At 50.0% G+C, this 19,698-nt stretch overlaps 2 protein-coding genes across 3 annotated transcripts in view; one reads left to right on the top strand and one right to left on the bottom strand.

The window, feature by feature from the left end:
- ANGEL1 (angel homolog 1) overlaps window positions 1–19,698 on the top strand; it is a 344,450-nt gene that overhangs the window by 298,485 nt on the left and 26,267 nt on the right. The window lies entirely within an intron of this gene.
- Window positions 480–19,698, bottom strand: part of LRRC74A (leucine rich repeat containing 74A) — a 29,346-nt gene continuing 10,127 nt past the window's right edge. The window contains exons 2-8 of the mRNA XM_050955748.1: window positions 18,467–18,592; window positions 10,712–10,887; window positions 8,197–8,304; window positions 7,151–7,247; window positions 6,350–6,399; window positions 4,738–4,819; window positions 480–811 (exon numbers count right to left, since the gene is read on the bottom strand). Coding sequence (XP_050811705.1) covers window positions 693–811; window positions 4,738–4,819; window positions 6,350–6,399; window positions 7,151–7,247; window positions 8,197–8,304; window positions 10,712–10,887; window positions 18,467–18,578 — 744 coding nt within the window. The 5' untranslated portion in view covers window positions 18,579–18,592 and the 3' untranslated portion in view covers window positions 480–692. The remainder of the gene's footprint in view (window positions 812–4,737; window positions 4,820–6,349; window positions 6,400–7,150; window positions 7,248–8,196; window positions 8,305–10,711; window positions 10,888–18,466; window positions 18,593–19,698) is intronic.

Genomic DNA, 19,698 nt, shown 5'->3' with positions numbered 1-19,698 from the left:
ATGGTCAGTGCCCTCTAGGACTACATTTGTGTGAGCTACCAAATCCAGCCCAGACTTCAGTGATGTGAGCTTCCTCTCAGCACTGCTCTATTATTACCAGCGGAAACTCCCCACTAAAGGCTTTCTCTCAGGGGTGCCCTTTATGCTAGAGTGCGTTGTCTTTTACATGCTATTCTGAAAATAGGTGATTATGAAAAGGCCAAGCAGCACCCATGAAGCAGTACACTGGAAAGGGAGGTGCTGTGCCTGAATAGTTTTTCATGAATCATGTTAGCCATTACGTCATCATCAGACAGACTTTGGCTCAGGGATGGGTGATGTTTGAGAGCGTGGGTAGGGAGGCGAATCTGTGCCTCTGCCCAAAGAGGGATCTCTGAAGCAGATTAATCTAAAGTAAACTAAAGCTTGACAGATGAGAAGCCTAAATGAGGGGTCATTGGGAGTATGTGTCATGGGAGAAGACACCTTTGTCAGAGGAGGGTATGGATGGGAGTATCTGTTGTTTCTCTGTTGCTAGGTTTTGAGTGTTGCCTAAAGTTGACCCCTCTGTAAAATTAGAGGGGCATAGGTTATTGGCAAACACAGGAAGTTGAATGGCTAGTGATGATATAAAAGAACCATTAGCAGAACAAGGGCAAACCAGTGCTTCAGCCAGGACATGCCAACCTTCCAAGCTCAGCTAACAATCAGGGTCAGGTGTATCGCTGTTCAGGAGGGAGACTTACTCTGAGACCAGCGCCCAATGCCACAGCCCCCTTCATCCGCAAGTGGTTCCAGCTCAGGTTCAGAAACTCCAGTGCTTCATTGTTGGCTGAGGAAGAGGAAAAGAGATGTTAGCTGAAGAAGGAGAATGAACAGAAATGCATTTTAAAAGGCACTAGAGATTCATGTTATTGAAGGAGTGGGGAGACATGAGGTAATCCCAGGCACATACCATCAGGGCTGGCTCCAGCATTTTTTGCTGCCCCAAGCGGCAAATACAATGGACCACAAGCGGCAAAAAAAAAAAAAAAAGGCGATTGGCAGCAATTCGGTGGCAGGTCCTTGTCTCCAAGAGGGACTGAGGGACCCGCTGCCGAATTGCTGTTGAAGACCTGGACGTGCCACATCTTTCCGTTGGCCGCCCCAAGCACCTGCTTGCTGTGCTGGTGCCTGGAGCCAGCCCTGCACACCATACAATACGTGCTACAAATGAACACAGATAGATAAATAATATGGCTAGACACACACGGTAAGCATGCTCACAGACAGACTCATACAGTCCCTCTCTCAACCACACCCGCACACACTTACAGTTACTACACACTGAGCTGCATACAGATACATGTACAAATACATGCAAATATATTCATACAAAAGACTCTCCATTTCCCCATCTCCCAAAACACTAGACCAGGGGTAGGCAACCTATGGCACGTGTGCCGAAGGAGGCACGCAAGCTGATTTTCAGTGGCACTCACACTGCCTGGGTCCTGGCCACCAGTCCATGGGGCTCTGCATTTTAAGTTAATTTTAAATGAAGCTTCTTAAACATTTTAAAAACCTTATCTACTTTACATACAACAATAGTTTAGTTATATATTACAGATGTATAGAAAGAAACCTTCTGAAAACATTAAAATGTATTACTGGCATGCAAAACCTTAAATTAGAGTGAATAAATGAAGACTCGGCACAGCACTTCTGAAAGGTTGCCGACCCCTGCACTAGACACAGACTGCAGAAACAGGGTACAGACACTATTAGGGATCTTAAAGGAATAATAACACATCCTATGTTAGAGAAACAACCTGCTGCTGCTACCCTCCGTATTGATTCCACACTGAACAGTACTGCTGCCGTCCCCACTAATAACACCCTCATCACTGATACATGATAGTGATACCAGGGACCACTGCCCCTTCCTCCAGTAGGAATCTGATAGTGGCCTGAGCACCAAATACTCCTCTTGTAAGGTGTGTGTGACAGACTGACAATTTCCTGCAATGTCATGAATGAACTTTATTTATTTAAGTTAAACCTTATTAAATTAGATTCAATACCTTTGTGGTCCATTGTATTAAATATGCAGCTGTGTATGTGTTAGTGGGGAATTGTCTGTAACTGCTCTAAGGAGACTGACTAATGCCCTCTATGGAAGGGATTAGGAACTTCAAAGGGCTTTTTGGAATAATACGGGTAGAGTGGATTTCCTAAGAAGTACCTGGGATTAAGGGGAATGCAAATGACCTACTTGGAATCCACCCTTTTGAGCCCTGTCCAGGGAGGAAAACCCATTGTCTACTAATTACCTGCTCCTGGAAATTCCTGATCAAAGACCCCTGAACTGTATAAAGGGTGGATTAAACATGTTATGAGTGTGTTTGTTCTGAGCTGAAGCTGTGATGAATTTGAAACCACAAGAAAACCCCTGGTGGAGATTGAAGGATTGCTCCTGCCAGAGGCCATGTAAGGGTTGGGGTGATCTCTGATAAAATTATTAGCATGTGTGTAGGTTCTTTTATTGTTTTTAATGTTTTCTCTGTCATTCTTTGACCTTAAGAATCAAATAGATTTGCTCAGAAAGAACTGTATGGTAACTTGTAGCTGTGAGCAGTCACACCATTAACCATCTCTGAAGAGAAATCAAGCAAGCGTGCTTGGGCAGCCTGTTTGCACCCAGAAGTAGCTCAGTCAGAATGGAGTGAGATACAGGAAAGACAACAGTTGGGGAGCTGGAGGCCTGAGAGAGGGTGCCCTTGTTGGCCTGCTGAGGGGAAATACAGGTGCAGTTGCCCTGAGCTGTGACAGTGTGTAGTGGAGCTCTCTGAGTTGGTAGCTGGTCCTGTGAGGCCCAAGAGTGCTCTGTACAAGGGGAGAGCATGAAATAGCTTATGCTCCAGATGCTTTTTGGAGCAGGGCAGGCCCAGCAACATTCTGAGGGCTATCAACCTGATCAGAAAAGCAGAGATGCCACTGAAGAGCAGCTTAAGTTCCAGAGCCCAGATTCCTCCACCAAACAATTGCTAAGAGACCAAGAAAAAAGGGTTGCTACAGGTCCATCAACAACATGAACTGACTTGCAGAAGGTGAAACCTGCCTCTGTTTTAACTCTAGCCAGAGTCTCCGTGCTCACCAGAGAATCTGAAGAGCAGAGAATATGTTGGTGATGCAGGATACGACTCCACTTCGAGCTGGAGGTGTAATTTTCAGATCGAGGAGGCAGAAGAACACAGTTTCTCTGGCTTATGCAAAGAACATGTTACACTGGATAGGTGAGGGAAGGGAGATGGTTAATACTAGTGGACGCTCACTTTCTGTAACAGATGGGTGGGATTATCCCTCCTGAACACACACAAAAGCAAGACACACTCTGCCTGCAGCTGATTAGCTATCAAATAGAAATTCAACCCTTTGTGTCAGATATACACAGCTGTATGTGTGCCTGTGCCAGTCCAGCTGCAAAGCATGGCACATGGTAGCAATTTTACTCAGGTAGGATGTGTGTGAATCCTTTAGTGCTGTGTGTGAATCCATTAGTGAGAGAGGAGTCCTGCTACAGTATTGGGAAATGACCTCTGATTGGGGTGAGAAGCTGGCTGCCAACAGTTGCTGTCTGATTTTATGATGATTCTCCATGGACAGCAGTTTGGATCCCAGCAGCTGGCAGGTTTATCCAACTTAAAAAAAATCTATAAAAATGGTTTTGCAAAGATCTTTTCATTTTGTGCCTCAGTGGAGCTGGAAGGAAGGACATTTATTTCCATGGGAGAGCTGGGCTCAGACACAGGCTCTGCTTGCTCTGTGAGGGCTCCTGTTTATCTTTAGACCCCATTTTCCCACTGGATTAACTAAGGCGCAAACACAGTCCCTTCTCACTCATCACAGGATTGAATTTATTGGTCTTCTAAAGACCTGAGCTGATCCTAATAGTAAATCCATGATGTTGGAAACACTGAATCAGGAAAATGAAAGTGTTATTTGGACCAAAGAAAGGATTTCGGTATAGTTTAAGGGAGCACTGTGTGGTTAAAAAGCATACATTTGCTGCCAAGGGGCCACTGTGACAGATAGGCAGAAATGCTAAGAGAAAGAGAGAGATTTGTAAAGATCTTTCCCTGTGACACTATTAGCACTTGAGATTTGGATTTTGGCAGATTGAGAAGTCTCAGCCCCAAGGATGTTGAGAGAGCAGGGCCAGCTCCAGGCACCAGTTAAGGAAGCAGGTCTTTGGGGCGGTCAATACAAAGGGGCGGCTGTCCATCTGCCATTGGGGCAGCATGTCTGGGTCTTCTGCTGGAATTTAGTGGGGAGTCTCTCAGTCCCTCTCTTCCTCTTTCAGCTGCCACTAAAGTGATGCCAAAGAGAAGAGAGGGAGTGAAGGACCTGATGCCGAACTGCCACCAAAGAATGGAGCGGCGCGATTGAGTTGCTGCCGACTAAAGTGCTACCGATTGGCTTTTTTTTTTTTTTTTTTTTCGTCACTTGAGGCAGCAGAAAACCTGGAGCCGGCCCTGTGAGAGAGTCACCCAAAGTAATATGGAATTAAGGGTGAATCAGTGGCTCAGCCAGGAGGGTTAAAGCCCTAGCTCCCAGTCCTTTACAGTAGCCATCAGGCCCCACAGCCTTCTTGCTGTAAAATGTAAGAAAAGTGGTGGATTCACTTCTGCATCAGGGCTGGCCCCCAGAGGTCTCTAAGGGAAAGGATGCCTGTACTGACTGCCCAGCTGGCTCTGTGGAAGTAATGAGTGCAGTTACCTAACATCTGTCCCAGATGCTCTCCTCCCTTCTCAGAGAACTCATTGTGGCTGAGGTCCAGCTCCTTCACTCGGTAATTGCCCTATGGAGAGAAATGATGCAGAGAGAATCAGATCTTCCATCCAGCTGCAGTCAGCTGCCATCCTAAGACCCCAGAAGAAAATGAAATATAGGCTCTCAGCTATTCAAGTGCACAGCAGTTTGTCAGCACAGAGATAGAGGATTATGATTCCCAGAACAAAGCAGGTTTGTCAGTCTTTTAACATTGTATTTTCTTCTCATGAAACAAAGTAGTCAAAAGGACTTTATGCAGCTAGGCACAGTAATAACAAATGCTATTCAAACCTCACTCTCACATTCTGTTTATGGACCCAGTCCTGTTCAGCAGCACACCTTGCTATTCCAGTTTGGTCCCCATATTCCCCCTCTACCAATGCGCCTCATTCCTGACCTATAGCACTTTGTGTTACAAATTCAGATCCTGGGCAGAAACGTCCAGTGATGCCAAATTGTGTAATGGTTTTTGTGATAGAGACTAAACTGAGAAAGGCACTAAGCTTCTTTTCACTTGTGACTTTCAAAGTGATTTAAATCAGACCACTTACGTTTCCTAAAAGCTTTGCATCCCAAAAATCCCCTTCTGTATTCCTGTTACGCACTCCAGAGGTTTATCTCCAAGCCAGACCCCAAGAGAGGTCCTGAGAACACATTAACCTGGTACACACTTCTCCATGTTCTCCTCACCTGTCTCCTTTCTAAAGTGAGTGACAAGCATTCATCGGAATTATGTCAGGAAATCATGTGGGCACTAGTAGGTGGGAATCAAACCAAGTAAGTAAGGGCTTTAAAATGGGGAGAGCCCTTAATTAAGGCTACAATTTTGTCACAGATATTTTTTAGTAAAAGTCATGGACAGGTCATGGGCAGTAACCAAAAAGTCATGGCTTGTGACCTGTCCATGATTTTTACTAAAAATATCCCTAACTAAATCTTAGGTGCTGGGGAGGGGAGGTGCTCCCGCGGATGCTGCTGCTGCGGGGGAGGTTTCAGGAGATGATGCTGCTCCGGCGGATGGGGGGTGCTCTGGGGTCATGCTGCTGCTGGGGTGAGACAGCCTCGGGCCCTGCTGATGCTGTTTCTGGGGGAGGGCAGCTTGGGGCCCTGCTGCTGCTGGGGGTGAGGTGTTCCAGGACTCCGCCAACCCTGCTGCTGGGGAGGGGGTGGCCCAGGGCTCTGCCGCTGCCTGGGGTCCTGCTGCCACTGATGCTAGGTGGGGGGAGGAGGGAGCAGCCCAGGGCACCACTTCTGTTCCTGGACAGCTGCTCCGGGGCAGCGCCCGGGACCAGCCTGGGGTCACCTGAACAGTGGCCAGTGCAGCTGACCCTGGGGCTGCCCCAGCTGCTCAGACAGCCCTGGGGTCAGCTGTACTGACCGCTGCAGAAGTCAAGGAGGTCCTGGACTGTCACGGAATCGGTGACTTCCATGACCTCCATGAAAGTTTTGCAGCCTTACCCTTAATACATATAGGACTGTGAATGGTTCTGTGCAGAAACCTGCTTCCTGCCAGGCCCACTCTCCCTTCCACTTCCTCCCTGCATGGCAAGTTACTCACCAATAGTGCCTCGGCAAAGTACTGTGCAGTTTCCTCCCTAAAGTTGTTTCCTGCAGAGGAGAAGCATGTGTTAACAGAACCCAAAGGTCTCCTTTATGACATTACACTATGTCTGGGAGTACCTCCTGGGCTGGCTGGAATGGTATCCCACAATGATGAAGAACAAATAGGGCTAAAAGAGGTTACCTCTCCCACTTTCTCTTCTTTAGACCTTCTTACTAGTGTTGTCTTAGGACCCACAGAGCACTCAGACATTGCCTAGCTGAGGGCCATACCTAAATTGTTCAGAGGTGGCTGTAGTTTAGAGGTGCTCTATGTATACAGGGCCAGATCCTTATTTTCAGGGCTGGCTCTAACTTTTTGAGCACCTCCCCGCTGTAACACCCCCCAACCCTGCGAGCGCCGTGCCGCCGAACCCCCCCCAACGCTGTGCTGCCCGAAGCCCCCACCCCCCCAAGCGCAATGCCGCCCGAAGCCCTGCCTCCCAAGCGCTGCCGAAACAAAAACAAACAAAAAAACCCCTCCAGCGCTCCCCCGCCAAACTAAAAAAAAAAAAACCCAAGCGTCGCCCCGCCTCAAGGTGCTGCCCCAAGCACATGCTTGGTTGGCTGGTGCCTGGAGCCAGCCCTGCTTATCTTGGTATAAATATAAGTATGAATCTAGACTTCAATGCAGTTACTCTGGATTTACACTAGAGTACATATACATGAAAGCAGAATCTGGCCCATGGTCTATAATATGCTTTCAGGATGAGAAGAGCTATAGAAGTGAAAATATTATCATATCAAACTCCTACCCCACCTGAGAGCTGAACAGCCCGGAGACTAGAAATATTATCCAGGAACATCCTGGAGATGGCTTCCGCTCCTTCTGTGCCTATGTGGTTATTGGAGATGTTCTGAAAGGGAAGTATCAAGCATATGAAAGGAAACATCCCCCCAGAATGGAGCTGCTTTTAGTGTTGTTTGTGGCTGAATGTGCAAGAAAGTCCAAGAAAATCCAAGACCAGCAGGACAGAGGCACTAGTCAGGCAGGGTCACTCCAAGACAGTAATTAAAACCAGAGGTTTCCTTCTTTTTTGATACTTGTATGTGCAACCTCAACTCCTTCATAATAGGAGCAAAACTCCAGAGCCAACAACTTCACTGGGGTCTTGTTCTTCAATGAACCAGCAGTTACTTTGTCAAATATCTTCTTCGACACAACACAAAGCCCAAGGCCTTAAAAAATCCATTCCATATGCCCCCAATTTTTGGATACAGGAAATATTACTCAGGCCATATATAAAAAAGTAATTTTGTATTCCTCTCTTAATCTGTTCAGAAGGGCTTCCACATACCCTGTTGGAGCATGAAAGTCTCCGATACAGAACATTTTCTCCATTGGCTATGTTTATGTGAAAGAAGGTAATCATTTTGTGTGTTTCTGTAAATTAACTAAATAATTCCATAGCTCTGATGAGCCCATCATGCTCTCACTATTTTGCTTTTCTGCGGCTTGTACTTTTTAAACTAGAGGGGCACAAAAATTATGACATTCATAATGTGAATTTTTGTGTGAGGAGGCAATTAGAACTTGGAAATTAATTAACTGATTTTCTTGAAACTCAGAAAATTCAAAATTTTCTCAGATATTTTGTGCAGAAAATCTGAGGCAGATCCTATTGTTTTATATTAAAAATGCAGTGTATGATTTGGTATAGCACAAGGTAGGGATACGAGACCTGAAAGATCAGTGGTCTGACCCAATAAGGAAGGATACTGGATGAGATGACTAATGGTGGGAGCTTGTATGTCTCCTATGTTGCCATGTTCCTATGTGTTAGAACTAGGAGGAAAATTGAATACCAGTTCTTGAATGTAGCAGTTCTCTCGCAGCATCTGTACCAGACACGTGACTCCTTCAGCCAGGATCCAGTTATCTTCCAGCTCCAGATGAGTGATGGTTGTGTTGGACTAAAACAGCCCAAACAAGAGAGAGAGAGACAGAGAATTGCTGGAACAGTAGTGAAATGGGCAGTGTCCCTGGTGTAATTTACACAGTCCCTGTATACCTCCCATATAAGGCAGGAACTGTGCCTAACATAACTGTGGTCAGTGAAAAAGGGCTGAGGGTATTGGGACATGAAAGAGACTTGGTTAAGTGGTGTAGCTTCCAAGTGACTCATACTCTGCACTGCTATTATGGGAGAACCAGGTTCAATTCCCAGTCTCAGTCTTAGACTCCCTGGGCCTGCGCAGTGATTAGCAGAGAAACAGACTTAGGGTATCAATCTTGCTGTCTTACTCCCTGGGCCTGTAAGGGGTAGATGTGCTGAAAATCAGGTCCTGCAGGGGCTTGTAGAACCCTTCTACAGTCTGCAAAGAGGTTCCTTCTTTTGGTTGGAAGGTTAGTGGCTGCAACAGCTTTGATAAATTAAACTGATAAATTAATAAGTCATCAGGGCCAGATGGTATTCATCCAAGAGTTCCGAAGGAACTCAGATATGAAATTTCAGAACTACTAACTGTGATATGCATGCATCTGACGAAGTGGGTATTCACCCACGAAAGCTCATGCTCCAAAACGTCTGTTAGTCTATAAGGTGCCACAGGACTCTTTGCTGCTTTAACTGTGATATGTAACCTATCATTTAAATTGGGTTCTGTACCAGATGACTGAAGGATAGCTAATGGCACACCGATTTTTTAAAAAAGGCTCCAGAGGTGATCCTGGCAATTACAGGCAATAAGCCTAACTTCTATACCAGGAAAAATGGTTGAAACTATAGTAAAGAACAGAATGATCAGACACACAGATGAACATGATTTGTTGGGGAAGAGTCAACATGGTTTTGTAAAGGGAAATCATGCCTCATCAATCTTTTAGAATTCTTTGAGGGGGTCAGCAAACATGTAGACAAGGGTTATCCAGTGGATATAGTGTACTTAGACTTTCAGAAAGCCTTTGACAAGGTCCCTCACCAAAGGCTCTTAAGCACAGTAAGATGCCATGGGATAAGAGGGAAGGTCCTCTAATGGATCAGTAACTGGTTAAAGATAGGAAACAAATGGTAGGAATAAATGGTCAGTTTTCAGAATGGAGAGAGGTAAGTAGTGGTGTCCTCCAGGGGCCTGTACTGGGACCAGTACTGTTCAACATATTTATAAATGATCTGGAAAAAGGGGTAAACTGTGAGGTGGCAAAATTTGCAGATGGTACAAAATTACTCAAGATAATTAAGCCTAAAGCAGAGCTACAAAGGGATCTCACAAAACTGGATAACTGGGGAACAAAATGGCAGATGAAATTCATTGTTGATAAATACAAAGTAATGCACATTGGAAAACATAATACAAAATGTTGGGCTCTAAAAATTAGCAATTACCACTCAAGAAAGAGATCTTGAAGTCATTGTGGATAGTTCTTTGAAAACATCTGCTCAAAATTCAGCAGCAGTCAAAAAAGTTAACATAATGTTAGTAACCATTAGGAAAGGGATAGATGATAAGACAGAAAACATCATAATGCCATTATATAAATCCATGGTAAGCTCACATCTTGAATAGTGCATGCAGATCTGGTTGTCCTATCTCAAAAATATATGTTAGAATTTGAAAAGGTACAGAGAAGGGCAAGAAAAATGATTAGGATTATGGAACAGCTTCCATAGGGGGAGAGATTAAAAAGACTGGGACTTTTCAGCTTGGAAAAAAGATGACTAAGAGAGGATATGATAGAGGTCTATAAAATCTTGACTGTTGTGGAGAAAGTGAATAAAAAAATGTTATTTACTCCTTCATATAACACAAGAAATTTCAGGGGTCACCCAATGAAATTAATAGGCAGCTGGTTTAAAACAAACAACAGAAAGCACTTCTCTACACAATGCATAGTCAACCTATGGAACTCATTGCCAGGGGATGTTGTAAAGGCCAAAACTATAACAGGTTCAAAAAAGACCTAGATAAGTTCATGGAGGATAGGTCCATCAATAGCTATTAGCGAGGATGGTCAGAAATGCAATACCATGCTCTGAGTGTCTCTAGCCTCTGATTGCCAGAAGCTGGGAATGGATGACAGGGGATGGATCACTTGATGATTGCCTGTTCTGTTTATTCCCTCTGACACACCTGACATTGGCCACTGTAGGAAGACAGGATACTGGGCTAGATGGACCATTGGTCTGACCCAGTATGGTGGTTCTTATGTTCTGTGCAGAGGGTTAGAAATGGTGGGGTTTCTCAGGGTTCCTACAAGGATAAAGTAGATTTACCCACCCCTCCCCCCCACTAAATAATAGCCTCCAAAATTTGGAGAGGCCCAGTATGCCTGTTGGCTTTGAGTTGACACCACTTCTTCCATCCTTGATCAGGTACTCACCACCAGTGCGATGGCAATGGCTTTGGCACCCTGGGGTCCTAGACCATGATGGTTCAGGTTCATGTAAGGCTCCTCCATGTTCCGAAGGAAGTAAGAGACAGGCACCACCCCCACCAGTTTGCAAGCTTCTAGATATAGCTCTGCACCCTTCATGGTTGCAAAGGACCTCTCGGGATCTACAGAAACAAAGGGAGCTTGTGAGCAGTGTACTCAGTGTCCCGTCTCTCTTCCCCCCCTCACTACAGCTATTTCTTCACCTGCAGAGGGAAAAGACGGTTACTCACCTTTGTAACTGTTGTTCTTCGAGATGTGTTGCTCACATCCATTCCAGTTAGGTGTGCGCGCCGCGCGTGCACGTTCGTCGGAAACTTTTTACCCTAGCAACTCCAGTGGGCCGGCAGGTCGCCCCCTGGAGTGGCGCCGCCATGGCGCCCAATATATATCCCTGCCGGCCCACCCGCTCCTCAGTTCCTTCTTGCCGGCGACTCCGACAGTGGGGAAGGAGGGCGGGTGTGGAATGGATGTGAGCAACACATCTCGAAGAACAACAGTTACAAAGGTGAGTAACCGTCTTTTCTTCTTCGAGTGATTGCTCACATCCATTCCAGTTAGGTGAATCCCAAGCCATACCTAGGCGGTGGGGTCGGAGTGAGAAGTCGCGGCATGGAGCACAGCAGATCCGAAGGCCGCATCCTCTCTAGACTGCTGGACCAGGGCGTAGTGGGAAGCAAAGGTGTGGACCGATGACCAGGTCGCTGCCCGACAGATCTCCTGGATGGGCACACGGGCGAGGAAAGCCAGCGACGACGCCTGCGCCCTGGTAGAATGCGCAGTCACACGGCCCGTAGGGACGTGGGCCAAGTCATAGCAGGTCCTGATGCAGGACGTTACCCAAGAGGATAGCCTCTGGGAGGAGATAGGAAGCCCTTTCATGCGGTCCGCTACTGCTACAAAAAGCTGGGGGGATTTGCGGAAGGGCTTGGTCCTCTCCACGTAAAACGCGAGAGCCCTACGGACATCAAGCGAGTGGAGCTGCTGCTCCCTGCCTGAGGAGTGAGGTTTCGGGAAAAAAACCGGGAGAAATATCTCTTGGTTGACGTGGAAAGCTGAGACCACCTTGGGGAGAAAAGCAGGGTGTGGTCTCAGCTGCACCTTGTCCTTGTGGAAGACCATGTATGGGGGGTCTACCACAAGAGCCCGGAGTTCCGACACCCGTCTAGCTGAGGTGATAGCTACTAGAAAGGCCGTCTTCCAAGAGAGGTAAAGCAGGGAGCAAGTAGCTAACGGCTCAAAGGGGGGCCCCATGAGTCGGGACAACACCAGGTTAAGATCCCAGGTTGGAGCAGGGGGACGGACGTTAGGGTATAAACGTTCCAGCCCCTTAAGGAATCTAGACACCGTCGGGTGGGAAAAAACAGAGTGACCATCCGCACCCGGGTGAAAGGTGGAGATAGCCGCTAGGTGGACTCGTAACGACGATATGGCCAGACCTTGCCCTTTGAGGGACCAAATGTAGTCTAAGATGTTGGCTACTGAAACTTCCATAGGGCGGAGATTTCTCTCCACGCACCAATAGGAGAATCGCTTCCATTTGGCCAAATATGTCGCTCTTGTGGACGGCTTCCTGCTGCCCAAGAGCACTTCCCTCACCGGCGTGGAACAGCGCAGCTCAGAGCCAGTCAGCCACGCAGGAGCCACGCCGCTAGGTGCAGCGACTGCAGGTCCGGGTGACAGAGGGTCCCGTGCTCCTGGGTAATCAGGTCCGGATGAAGGGGCAGGGGAACTGGGTCGGCTATGGTCAGGTCCAGCAGCATGGGGTACCAGTGCTGTCTGGGCCACGCCGGGGCTACCATGATCACGTGAGCCCTGTCCCTGCGCACCTTCAGAAGGACCCTGTGGACCAACGGGAATGGGGGAAATGCATAGTACAGGTGGGTCGACCACTGGATGAGGAAGGCATCCGCTATCGACCCGGGTTCCCTGCCCTGAAAGGAGCAGAACGCTTGGCACTTCCTGTTCCCCTTGGCCGCGAAGAGGTCCACCCGGGGATAACCCCACCTCCGGAAGATGGAGAGGGCGACGTCCGGGCGAAGGGACCACTCGTGTGACAGGAAGGATCTGCTCAATCGATCCGCCAGCGTGTTCCGTACTCCGGGGAGGAAGGAAGCCATGAGGTGAATGGAGTGGGCTACACAAAAGTCCCAGAGTCGTATCGCCTCGTGGCACAGGGAGGAGGATCTGGTGCCGCCCTGCTTGTTGATATAATACATGGTCGTCGTGTTGTCGGTGAACACTGCGACACAACGACCCTGGAGCTGATGACAGAACGTTTGACAAGCAAGACGGACCGCTCTCAACTCCCGCATGTTGATGTGTAGCCCCACCTCCTCCTGGGACCACAGGCCCTGCGTCCTCAGGGTCCCTGCGTGGGCCCCCCAGCCGAGATCTGAGGCATCTGTTGTTAGGGACACCGAGGGCTGAGATGGGTGGAAGGGGAGACCCGCACACAACACTGACTGGTCCAGCCACCAGCCGAGAGAATCTAAGACCCTCTGGGGGATCGTGATTAACATATCTAGTGGCTGTCTTGTCGGCCTGTAATGACTGATGAGCCACAACTGGAGTGGCCTCATGCGGAGCCGAGCGTAATTGGTCACGAAAGTACAGGCCGCCATGTGGCCTAACAGGGTTAGACACGTCCTCACTGACGTCAGGGGGGCTGTCTGTAGTCGTTGCACGATTGCCGACAAGGCCTGGAACCGCTGCAATGGCAGCAAGGCCCTGCCCACAGTGGCGTCCAGGACGGCCCCGATGAATTCCACCCTTTGTGTGGGGGCCAGGGTGGACTTGTCTGTGTTCACCAAGAGGCCCAGAGTGGCGAACATGTCGGTGATCACACGGACATGGCTGCAGACTTGTTGTTCCGACGTGCCCCGAATCAACCAATCGTCCAGATACGGGAACACGTGGATACGACTGCGCCGAAGCTGCGCCACAACAACTGCCATGCATTTCGTAAACACTCTCGGGGCCGTGGACAAGCCAAATGGGAGGACTGCAAATTGGTAATGCAGAGACCCCACAACGAAGCGAAGGAAACGTCTGTGGGGTGGCCAGATAGCAATGTGGAAATACGCGTCCTGCATGTCGAGGGCGGCGTACCAGTCTCCCGGATCCAGGGATGGGATAATGGTCCCCAAGGAAACCATGCGGAACTTCAACTTCACCAGGTACTTGTTGAGCTCTCGCAGGTCGAGGATGGGCCTGAGGCCTCCCTTGGCCTTGGGGATCAGAAAGTAGCGGGAATAAAACCCCTTGCCTTTCTCGTTCTCCGGCACCGCCTCTATAGCTCCTTTGCCGAGGAGCGTCTGCACCTCCTGCCGAAGGAATTGCTCGTGAGAGGGGTCCCTGAAGAGGGACGAGGAAGGGGGGCGGGGAGGAGGAAATGAAACAAACTGCAGGCGGTATCCCGACTGCACCGTGCGTAAGACCCAGCGGTCTGATGTTATTAGGGACCACGCCGGGAGGAAAAAAGAAAGGCGGTTGGAAAACGGGGGGAAAGGATCCAATGGGGAAACTGTTACTGCGCCCTCGGGCGCACCTTCAAAATGAAGGCTTGGGACCAGGCGGGGGCTTAGAGGAGCCTTGGTTTTGGCCCCCTTGGTTCCCCGAGTGCCTGCGCCTTCCGTTCCTGCCGCGGCGCCTGTTAAGGTCCTGCCGCTGGCGGAACTGGAGATACGGCCTGCGCTGTTGTTGTTGTTGCTGCGGCCGGAAGGGTCTGCGCTGCATCACTGGAGTGTGCATCCCCAGTGACCTCATGATGACTCGGTTGTCTTTTAGACTCTTGAGTCTAGGGTCTGTCTTATCCGAGAACAGCCCTTGGCCTTCAAAAGGAAGGTCCTGTATTGTGTGCTGGAGCTCCGGCGGAAGGCCGGAAACCTGCAGCCAGGAGAGGCGACGCATCGTTACACCCGACGCGAGGGTACGGGCAGCCGAATCCGCAGCGTCCAGAGAGGCTTGCAAGGACGTGCGTGCGACCTTCTTGCCTTCCTCTAGGATGGCCGCAAACTCCTGACGAGCGTCTTGTGGCAACAGCTCCTTGAATTTGTCTGCTGCCACCCAGGAGTTAAAGGCGTATCTACTTAACAGGGCCTGTTGGTTGGAGACCCTGAGTTGCAGCGCCCCCGCCGAGTACACCTTACGGCCGAGGAGATCCATCCGCCTAGCCTCCCTGGATTTGGGGGCTGGAGCCTCCTGACCATGACGCTCCTTATCATTGACGGATTGGACCACCAGGGAACACGGAGTCGGGTGTACGTGGAGGTACTCGTAGCCCTTAGAAGGAGCCATGTACTTCCTCTCGACGCCCTTCGCAGTGGGAGGAATGGAGGCCGGAGACTGCCAGATGGTGTTGGCATTGGCCTGGATGGTCCGTATGAACGGCAGGGCGACCCTGGTGGGAGCGTCTGCCGAGAGGATGGTGACAATAGGGTCCTCTACCTCCGAGACCTCCTCGGCTTGTAGACTCAGGTTTTGGGCTACTCGCCGGAGGAGGTCCTGGTGCGCCCTGAGGTCCAGCGGGGGGGGGCTGTTGGAGGAGGTCCCAGCCACCGCTTCATCAGGGGAAGAAGATGAGGAGACCCCCGGCAAGAGGGTGTCTAAAGGGGGGTCTCCCTCGGCCCTCGCCTCTGCCTCAGGAGCCAAAGTGGAGTCCTGTTGCTTGGATCCTTCCTCCCCATCCGGGGAGGGAGGGGGGCGAGACAACGAGGCCTCAGGTGCCCTGCGCTCTGCAGTCGCCGGCCTAGCAGGGAGCTGTTGGGGGCCCTGGGCCTGATGATACGCCCAGGGTGTCCAGAAACCCCATTGCTGTGGGGCTGCGTCCTGCTGTGGAGGCTCGCTGAACAGCGCCGCCTGCCGGTCGGTGCCGAGCGCGTACCCACTGTCCGCCAGCGAAGACACGGACGGCTGCCTCGAGGGCCATGGCGGGGCGGACCCTGGATGGTAAGGGTCCGCGCGGGCCGGCACGGGCGATCGTCTCGGTGCCGGGGACCGGTGCCGGGAGTCGTAACGGTGCCGGGAGCGGGACCGAGTTCTGCCACGGTGCCGGGATCTGGATCGGTACCGGGCGCCGCTTCGGTGCCGGGATCGGGACCTGCCACCGGTTCGGTACCGGGAGGTCGACCGGGACCGGGACCTGCCACCAGCTCGGTGCCGGGAGGTCGACCGGTGCGGCGAACGTCTGGATCGGCTCCTGGACTCGCGGTGCCGGTAACGACGGCTGGAGTCTGACCGCGATCGTCTCGGTGTCGACCGGCGCCGCGAGTGCGACCGGTACCGCTGAGGGGAGCGGTGCCGGGACTGCGAGCGGCGGCGGGATCTGGAGCGACCCTGACGTCGGGACCTGGAGCGAGAGCGAGAGTCCCGGGACGGTGCCGACATCATAGGCTTGCCTCTGGACACAACCTGCACCGGAGGTACCGGGGGTGGTAGCTGAGTGGGCTCGGTCATGGCTATGAGGTCCCGTGCCGAGGCGAAGGTCTCTGGTGTAGATGGCACCACTATCTCGACCCCAGATGTCATGGGGGAGCTTGGCGGCACCGGACTCGACGGACCCGCCGGGCCCGGAGTCGACGGTGCCGGCGGCGCCGCGGCCGATGCTGAGGCCGGGCGCTCCACTCGGGTGTGCCTGGCCGGAGTAATGGACTTCGACGGCCTAGGCTCTGTCCCCGGTGCCGGAGAAGGTCGGTGCCGGAGAGTCTTCTCGGTGCCGGTGCGATCCGGTGCCGGCGCCGACATCACGGCCTGCGAAGCCGCCGGGTCAAGTGCCGCCTCCATGAGGAGAGTCCGGAGCCTTTGATCCCTCTCCTTCTTAGTCCTTGGCTTAAAAGCCTTGCAGATGCGGCACTTGTCGGATCTATGCGATTCCCCCAGGCACTTCAGGCACGCGTCGTGGGGGTCGCTCGTGGGCATAGGCTTCTTGCAGGCCGCACACTGCTTGAAGCCCGGCGAACCAGGCATGAGCCCGGTGCCGGGTGCCGGGAAGGGCTAAGCCCCCGGCGAAAAACTATTTACAACTACTTAACACTTAACTACTACTATCTACTTAACAGTCTAATTAACACTACAATAGAGATAACGATAGAAAAACAAGGAGAGCTAGGGACGTGGAGGACAGCTATGCCGCGCTCCACAGTTCCAACGACCGACACGGCGGTAAGAAGGAACTGAGGAGCGGGTGGGCCGGCAGGGATATATATTGGGCGCCATGGCGGCGCCACTCCAGGGGGCGACCTGCCGGCCCACTGGAGTTGCTAGGGTAAAAAGTTTCCGACGAACGTGCACGCGCGGCGCGCACACCTAACTGGAATGGATGTGAGCAATCACTCGAAGAAGAACTGGTTGATTCCTTGCTGAGGTCCATAGGTTACCTCATGAGGAAGGGCTGGAAGGCATGAGCCTAGCAACCCCCGAGAAGAGTCAAGCTAATAAGAATCTCAGTGCATTTCTCCCTTTTGCTCAGTGCTGGCCTTGCAATTTGATGGAAGGAGAGATTAGGATCATGTGAGAAGTTCTCTCCCCCTCAACTGTGATGATGGGGTAGACTGGGACAGCCCAAGAGTTGCCAGGCTTTCAGGGAGCCAAGAAGCCACTTGTGCTTTTTGTGTTCATGAGACCCTTACTCCGCATGTTTTCAGATTCATGAATCAAATTCAACCTTTCCGTCAACAGACCATGCCAGATTCATAGGCTGGTCTTTTTGTGGCTGGCCTATGTCTAATTTTGCCTTGTTGAGTTAAGCTGAGGGCAAATAGATTCCACAGGAAAATAATAAGATCTGTGCTCTTAAGGACATCTGTTTCTGGGACAACTTATCCTGAACCCACTCCTTCTATGTTTGACTGTCAGAAACACGCTTTGGTTTCTAATATCTAATTTCAGAAACCTGAAATGTGACTAAATCATTCCAGGTCTAAACAAGCACTTCTGACACGAGGCAAGGAAGCCTTATTTTATTGATCGTAACTGAAGCCTGTGGCAGTTGCTGCCAGAGGAGGCTGGTCAACCCTCAGCATGTTGGCTTACAAATGACAGAAAGAAACTCTGCGTTCTCATCATCTTGGCCACTGGAAGTTGCTGATGCAGCTGCAGTAGAACAGACCAGGACAGCTGCTGGCTGCATTTCCGTAAAAACCTGTCATTTGGACTTTCTTCATCAAACCCAGTATTTAGCGGTTGTATTCTCTGTATTGCTACATTTATGCAATGGTTTAACCTCAGCACAAACTCCACTCTAGTTAAAGTACTTTTGCCAGTTATATTTGAGGACTCTCCCAAACATCTCATTTACTTATAGTCTTCTGGGTATTAATTTTCTTTCTTTCTCCTTTCAATTTATAGTACATTAACAAAGTGCCGATCCTAGGCTCCAGACACCTTTGCCATATATAAAATGTGAGCAGAGTTTGATTAACCAGACATTTACTAGCTACAGGGCTAAACCCACTAGCTAGAGAATGATACTAAAGATAAGAGGGGCTCCACCAGAATGGTCTAGAGACAGAGCCCTTGGTTAGAAGTCCATCCTTTTCCTACCCATACTGCTGGAAACCGGGAAGGGTGCTGGGATTCCTATTAGAGCAGTGTCCTTGGTCCCTGCTCAGGGACTCCACTTCTTATATTAATCTCTTGTTAAAAGGTGCTGCACTGACTGTGAAGGAAAGGGTTTAGTTGGAAGTGTGGCCAGCAAATGCTCACCTTCAATCTCTAGGTCTGTGTCAGAACTATCTGCTCTCGTCTTTTCCTCTGCTGGGCTGTTGGGCTGGTCAGCAAGCAACAGGAATTCCACAGACAGGCTGCCCTGAGACATCTCCTCATTCTGGTCTGGAATGAAACCGATCTGCTTCATTCTGTGAATGCAAACTTAAAGCATATGCAACACCCCACAAGACACTGCAGAGAGAACCTTTTTCTCCCTTCACTGAATCGCTGGGCCTCCTTAAAAATGTTTCAGGTACTTTATTCCCCAGCCCCAAATCTATGTGCGTCCCTCCACTGCACTATACTTACTTGGAAGCTGTCACCGGTGTATGGATGTTCTCACTCAAGCAGTTGGAGGTGCCTGGACTCCCAATGGCTTGGCATCTTTTAGAGCAAACTCTCCAATAAGCCAGAAGCCCAAGTTTATAAAGGACTATTTGTTTTCTCACACTAATCCTTTACTGATTCTGGTGACCTGCTTTTTTCCTCTCCCTGATTTCTGAAACCACCAGTCACTGGCAATCAGATCCTCCCACCCCCTGTCTCCCAGACCTTCTGTTAACCGTTAAGCCAAAACTATGCCAGTTACTTTAAACTTTTCCTTCTCGGGTGGCTTTCTCCTAGCTTGCATGCTGCCTTTGCTATCAGTCTGAGAGGGCTTTGTTGTGAACTTCAAGTAAGGCAGACGAGAAATGGTTTGAATGACACTGTACACCAGGATTGAGCTGTCACTTAGGAGCAAGACTTGTAATCAGAACCCAGCGGATGTGATACAGCCTCTCTTGCCCCCAATTCATAATTTATTTTACAATTAGAGCAAAAGAAAGATTAGAAAACTACCCTATGGGGGGAATAAAATGATACAACAGCCAAGAAGAGTAATGTCACCACACCCAATCCTGGGTGACAAATGGAGGGAAAAGTAATATTACTATTTATCTTTCTCTTTTTTCACGGTTACCCCTTTGCTGCCTTTTCCTCTGACTTCTTACTTTCCTTTACTGACTGGTTATTGACCTGTAATTTTGTCCCCTTCTCATTCAATATTAAAGCTTGTCATGGAATCCACAGCTTAGCTGTCCAGCCACAGATATATGTAAGAGGATGACTGTCAGTTGGGGCAGGTGACAGCATCTCACTCACTCCACTCAGTTAGCCTCCAGTCCTGACCTTCCCACCTAAGACCCAGGCACTTTTGCCAGACTTTGCTTGTTCAAATGAGTTATTTG

Source organism: Gopherus flavomarginatus, chromosome 5 (assembly GCF_025201925.1).
Source record: "Gopherus flavomarginatus isolate rGopFla2 chromosome 5, rGopFla2.mat.asm, whole genome shotgun sequence".
In the NCBI taxonomy this organism is placed as follows: Eukaryota; Metazoa; Chordata; order Testudines; family Testudinidae; genus Gopherus; species Gopherus flavomarginatus.
Note: the sequence above shows the minus strand (reverse complement) of the source record. Positions and strands in the feature narration are given on the sequence as shown.